The sequence below is a fragment of the Ammodytes marinus genome, assembly GCF_949987685.1.
Source record: "Ammodytes marinus genome assembly, chromosome: 1".
NCBI classification, from domain to species: Eukaryota; Metazoa; Chordata; class Actinopteri; order Uranoscopiformes; family Ammodytidae; genus Ammodytes; species Ammodytes marinus.
The window spans coordinates 30,135,980-30,142,617 of NC_137230.1; the positions used below are offsets into that span (position 1 = coordinate 30,135,980).

The 6,638-nt window shown below is 42.6% G+C and overlaps 1 protein-coding gene across 1 annotated transcript; it reads right to left on the minus strand.

Annotated features, from left to right (window-relative positions):
• On the minus strand, nt 1-3,134 carry chst1 (carbohydrate (keratan sulfate Gal-6) sulfotransferase 1; the record flags this gene model as incomplete). The annotated part of the gene is made up of 2 exons (XM_080029701.1): nt 3,119-3,134; nt 1-1,327 (listed from the first exon to the last, which is right to left on the minus strand). The coding sequence occupies exon 2, from the start codon at nt 1,279-1,281 to the stop codon at nt 1-3; it is 1,281 nt and encodes a 426-aa protein (XP_079885827.1). The 5' UTR covers nt 1,282-1,327; nt 3,119-3,134.
• Nucleotides 3,135-6,638: the final 3,504 nt, after the last annotated feature.

A 6,638-nucleotide genomic window follows, 5' to 3' on the forward strand; every position in this document is an offset into this window, starting at 1 on the left:
TTACAAAAAAGGTACAAAAGTTTTGTCCTGTACCAGTGAGAGTGACATGTTTTTCAGTTCCTCTACTGATTTCACAGCCTTGTAACCCAGCTGGTGAAGTACTTTTTGACACACATTCTGTGTGTACGCTACCATGTCATGAGACAGTTTCAAACGCCAGCTCTCTGCATTAGCTGCCGAGTCCCTCACTGTACCAAATTTGTGTTTTGCTGAGGGGTCATTGCTGCCCCGGGTGTTTGCATGTATCCAGTCTTCCACATTTTTATCCATAGGCAGCCCCAGGAAGTCATACATCTCCTTTGTCTTGGGCAGTGGATTTCTAGCCAAATCCTCGTAGCGAACCAACATGTACTTCCCCTTTAGCCAATAGGGATGGCTTAGACCCGTTGACACAGAACTGAGAAAGTCGTCACACACAACTGTAAGCTGACTCAAGTCTAGATTATAGGGTCTTCGGCCGGTGGCCCTCCAGATACGCCACAGGCGATACGTATCCCTGAATGTCTCGATGCGTGATGACAGGATACCACGCGGGTCCCGGACCAGTTGAATCACTTTGATATTGAGCCGCGGATCTTCCACCAAAGCTCTCAGATCTCCAATCTCCGGGACTCGGACTATTTTGATCGCCACGTGCCGTTTGTCCCGGCACGAGTCGGTGGCTAAAGTTATGTTTAGAGAGGCGCATTTCTTCACACAGTCCCCTTCCTCCACGTTAACATCGGCCGGACCGAAGGCATCGCATACGGGTTGCTGGCACAACGCTCGACTGGCACCGCGGCGGAACAGTTTGTCTGTGGAGTGGTTGGTGGGTGTTGGCTTGATATAGCTCTCCAGGAAATAGAGATCGCAACCATACAGGCTGCGGAGGAGGTCTCTACTGGCACCCAGCATCACACGCCTGTCTGCAGCGTTGCGGCTGTGGGACAGGCGTGGGATCAGCGTGGTCTGGACGTGATAGAGAGGCTCAAACAGGTAGAATACCTCCTGGTGCTGGTTGAGCAGCTGGCCCACGAAGGAGGAGCCGCTACGCGTGGTGGCTAGTACCAGGATGTGTGTTTTACGTGAAGCATTGATGGAGTAATACGGGTAGTCCTCACAGCCAGCCACTGCTCCCCGCTCATAGGGAGGGTCTGTCTCCTGGCCCCCCAGACCACAGTTCTGGGACCTGGGCAATGGGCACAGCTGGAAAGGCTTGGAGGTGAGTGTCCGGATGGCCGTATACTGGATGGCGATGGAGGCCAAAGCCAGCAGAATCACTGCCTTCCAGGAACATTGCATGGCGGATCCACTTCATTTAGACACAGCGGTCCATGCCAGGTCCTCCCTGTGAATAAAGAAGGTTTTGGTCTTTTTATTCTTGCAGATGATTGTAATGGTTAGTCAATTGTTTTTTGGGTCAACCTTTGGCAGTTCTGTAAAACATTTTAAACCAAACAAATGAAAACATGAAATATCCCTTACCATCCTAAAACCAGTTGATATTATATAACATAACACTGCAGTGGCACAAAGTTCAGTGGAACAAAGGATAATATTGCAACACAATCTCAATCTTTATCTTTTATTTTGATATATTCCATTTTTGAAATAAAGAAAACAGCAGTCTTTAAAGGAGAATGCGTGTTTTCAAAAGCACTTTTCGTCAAAATCAGTGAATATCTCCTCACAATCAGCTATGTACGTACTCTGTGTGCACTGCAAACAGATTTGTTGTGAATAGACAGCCGGTAGGCTCTGTAAACTGGCATGTTGCTAGCTACGGTGGGTCCCCTTTGTTTGCATAATACCCTTTGTTTACGTACCCATTTACAGAGCCTAGGCTATTTATTAACAGCAGATTTTTTTTTCAGCGCACACAGAAAACTCCAACAGCTGTCTAGGTAGCGGATTTTGAGGAGATATTCACTGATTTTAATTTTTAATTTTTTTTTGACAGCAAGCGTTATACAAAATCGCTGACTCCACTTTTGACAAAGACTGCTGTGGCCATTAGAACACAATCTTGTGACTGAATCGTTTTATTTGTCTCCCGTTTCTCCTTTCTGTGGTGCAGCCTCATTTTTGAAAAGTAAAGTAGAAAAGGAGTAGTGCTCCGACATTCGTTCTGCTACAAATTATCCAATCAACTTTTGTAGCAATGTTTTAACAGCTCTTACCTGAATTACTAATAACTATTCTTGCTATGTTTTATGGGTTATAAATGTACCAAGACATACCATGTATCATTAGTGCGGTCACAGACTACAGTACATACCACAGACTATACTGCAGTGCAACTCTTACACATCCACTTGGGTCTCTGTCTCCTCCAACTTGTCTGCATCTAATTCAAGGACCTTGTTTGGCCTGACTGGAGAGTCAAAGCTTTTCGAGATGAATATTCCACTTGTTTATGGCTGGTTGGGTGTGTGTGTGTGGGGGGGGGGGACACAGGGGGAAAGCCCAGACATGTAAACAGTCTAAAGCTTCACTGCCAATGTCATGTCAAGGGGAAATTATACTGCAAGTGGAGAATTACATAATCCAAAAATAAAAGTCAGGTGTTATTATTAGGCTAATACTGTTGCCTTGATGCAGAGGGCTTTGATGGTGAAAATGAATGCTCACCATCATCACCTCAGATGCCATAGGCTTCATGAACCGTGTATCTAGATCCAACATAGAAAATGTATGCATCAGAAATTCTAATCAAATTCAAATTCATTGATGCACATAGGGGCATGTTGCCCCGCAGCGCATAGAGAAACTGTAACCCTCTCTGTTTGTGTGATGAAGCTGACCATGTTGATGTATAATATAACAGATATAGCAACTCTCGCGACTTATGTTAGGGGAAAGCAACAATGCTTTTCGTCGGCCCCCCCTCATAGAAATTTGGAATGAAAACAGCCCCCTCCATACTGCAGCGGGTACAGGATAGGCTTTCTGATAAGAGATTTTTTTTCGCTACGATGCGATAAGGCAACATACAAATGAACGCATCCCACCCAGCTGCAAGTGTTCCCTCAAACAAATTAAATACATCGCTATTTAAAATGAAGCCGGAATAAAACATCCAATTTGATAAAGCATGGTGATATTAGGGAATAAATATGACACTTTTCACCCGTTTTACCTTGTAGGTAGTTGTGGTATTCCTGTGATGCTGTAGCCTACGTCCCTCCATGGATCACGGCTGGTTATCCTTTTTAGTCCTCGAACGTTTTCCGCCGTGCGCTTCCTCTCGGGTAGAAGAGAATAAATGCGCCTGGCAGACCCGTATTTTCCATCAAACGGTGGTGCGCGTCGCTCTAAGTTGAAAGGGTTGGCTATGGAAACGCAGAGAAAAAAAACATATGAAAAGTGGTGGAGCGGAGTAGCGAAGGGGTTGTGTGATCACGGAGCAGCCAGGCGCCGAGATCGACCGGGAAACAAGCGACAGCGGGCTCCCCATAAATGATGCGCAGAGGCTGTGAGTGTGTGAGGTACACAAGGACCGACTGTCTGGACCACCCCAGACCCCTCCCCCTTTCCACCTGCCTCTCTCTCCCTCCCTCTCTCCCTTTCTGTCTGTCTCATACTCTCTCTCTCTCTCTCTCTCTCTCTCTCTCTTTCTCTCTCTCTCTCTCTCACACACACACACACACACACACACACACACACACACACACACCGTCGTCATCATCATCATCATCCCCAGCCTCTTGCCTGCCACATCACACACTCACAGACACCCTCCCACCCCCACCCAAACACGCACCCGTTCACACACTCACACACAAGCAAATCAGCTCTTTCAGCAAATGTGCCAGCAAGTTTACAGCGATTCCATCAACGCTGTCCATCATCAACATATGCAATCTATGTAAATGTTTGATGGTTTTGCATGGAACTATTACATTGTTCCCCACTTTATGAATAGAATGGCTTCAGCATATCCTGCAAGTGTTTTTAGCCTACTTATCTAACATGTTATCCTGCCTGTCTGATAAAAAGAGCAGCGGTTGTGGGGATTTAGGGGAGATCATTTCTCTTCTCTCTCCGACATGAACTTGTCACATCAACGTTACAGCCTCAGGCTCTATGCATCTGCAAAAGCCTTTTCTCCAGGGCAGCTGCAAGACCAGTTACAGGTAGAGGAGTGGGTGGGCAGATAATGCACATGATATGTGTGTTCGCAAAGTGTGCACTGACTGAACAAAGCATGACCGAAAAGCAGGACAAAAAAACTTTAGAAAATGAATGCATTACATGGAGACGATGCAGCCTTCAAGGTTACTGTATTGTGTGTCTTTGAAATGTGTTAGAAGGTTTTTAGTATGAGGTATGTGAGTGGGTTATTGAACAATGGCATGCCTGTGCAATATTCTAATGAATTATAAACTGTGTCACCACTTTCTAATGACGCAGCCTTTATGCAGGACAAACATAAATGGCTTGTAAATCATTGCATTACTGTTTTATAGATAACTTATAAGCCATTAAAGCTGGAGTGGAGGATTTGGGGAGAAAATGGTAGTTGGGATAGAGATTCGAATCCAAATACCTCAACCACTCCATTTGTTCTCTTTGGTCCCTCCCCTATGGTCCCTCCCTGACATGCTCTACACCAACAAAGTCGTGCCAAAGTGAATGGACAGTCCCAACAGCCAATAAGAACAGAGAATCGGAGCCTCGCTCTGATTGGTCAAAGTGTACAGCTCATGTTAACTTTGACCAATCAGAAATCACATACCCCAGCTTTAATAGGACTAAATTTTGGTTCTGCAACATCCTCTTCCAGCAACAGACTAGCTTTGAGTTCATTAATTCATCATTTAACTTTATTTGAAGCGAGACAATGTGCAAAAAAACATTAACCTTGTTCAAGGCAAGGAGAGATGTTGTATACCCGGTTTAAGCAAATTACTATTTTCCACCTGAAGACTCACCAACTATTACTTTTGGCTTAATGGAATTCAATTCCACTCTACAATTGAAGATTTGATTGCTTATTAGAAAGGCAAGACACTTGTTAAACACAATGTAATACTTTTTTTCACTTCACTATTAATGAGTGAACAGCCAGATTGGATTTTCACTACCCAGCAATCCAAAAGCAGTTGTTAATATTTCATTTTTAAATTGATCCATAAATAATTTTTGAAGTATTTGTTCAATTATATTGTAATGTGTTAGTGTCCGCAGTCTGGCTTTGCGAGTCAGGGGAGCTGGACTTGCTTAAAAGGGAGTGTGTGAATCCAACAGACAGCCTATCATAATGAAGGACCATGGGGAATTGGTTCCCTGTCTCTGCCAGATGTCACTGAGGTAGTTAAAATGTGAAGTGGCATAGTGCCAGAGATACCAAGATTCACCCTGAAGTCTCCCCATGACAAGTTGCCTTCGCTGACACCTCACCAATTCCATTTCACAACCATGTCAAATAGCCTTGAGACGCCAACCTACATTTGAGCAATCTCAGTATTCACACAAAAAAGATTGTATTGTAAAAAAAAAAAAAAACTTCCAGAACTGATTGAGCCTGGTCACAGCAAGGTGGGCCAATACATTTTGGTGAGTGGTTTATATATTATAACCGCCTATTATTATCTATTATGAACAGCTGTTTAAATGTGTTGTTGTAGATATCAAATACAATATTGTTGTGCAATGTCAGTGGAAAGGGAGCAGTTCAACTGATTTCAAAGCAAATTGTGAAGCAGTCAAAAAGTAATATCTGAATACTAACAAATAAATAAAGTATTTTTAAAAACAATATGCTTCCCCATGCATTTACAAGTTGTGTTATAAATTAAAGGAGGATTTATTTGAGTAACATAATAATACCACAATGAAAACTGCGAGCAAAAGTTATCCAATCCTACAAGTAGATGGGTATCAACATTTATTCAGGTATTAAGAGAAAATATTTCCATTTTTAGGGATTAACAATTTGTAGATAAACTGAAGATTACATATTTGTTAATTTAGCACTTGTACACTGTTTTGTTTTTCTTGATTTTTCCTTTTTTTTAATGCTAGAAGCATTTATCTTATGTTCATAGATCTGACTTTTTTCAAAGTCTTGACCAAGTGGCCTATGGCTATACATTGGAAAATTACCAAAAAAAACTAAACTAAACTAAAGATAACATAACTTAATGGCTTGACAAATGTCTAATTCCATTTTTAAATGTAACTATAAATACACGGCTGAAATTATCTGAAAACAAAGCTTTTTGGAGATGTTTAATGTTTCAGCTGTCCAAACTTTTAACAACAGTAAAATCAAATTAGTTTGATATAGCTCATTATCACAAAAAGCCAGTTGCCTCAGTGGACTTCAAAGTCCGGACACAATATGACACCCTCTGCACTTAGACCCTTCTCTCGACTGAGGAACAAATCCCAACAAAGAACCCTTTAACAGGCGAAGAAAATGGAGAAAGCTCAAAACTCAATACTCAAGTGCTTAATTACTTTCTTAACAACGGCAGCTTCCGCCACTTCTCTCAGATGACTACAAACTGTTGTTCACTTTGTAGAGATCACACGCACTATATCAAAGGCTGTCCTGTACTCCGGTCGCCGGTTTTTCAACTGCATCTTTATTTGTACAAGTTTACAAATGTGTTTGCCCTTTCCTGGATGCTCCCTGAAGGTGCTTGGGTATT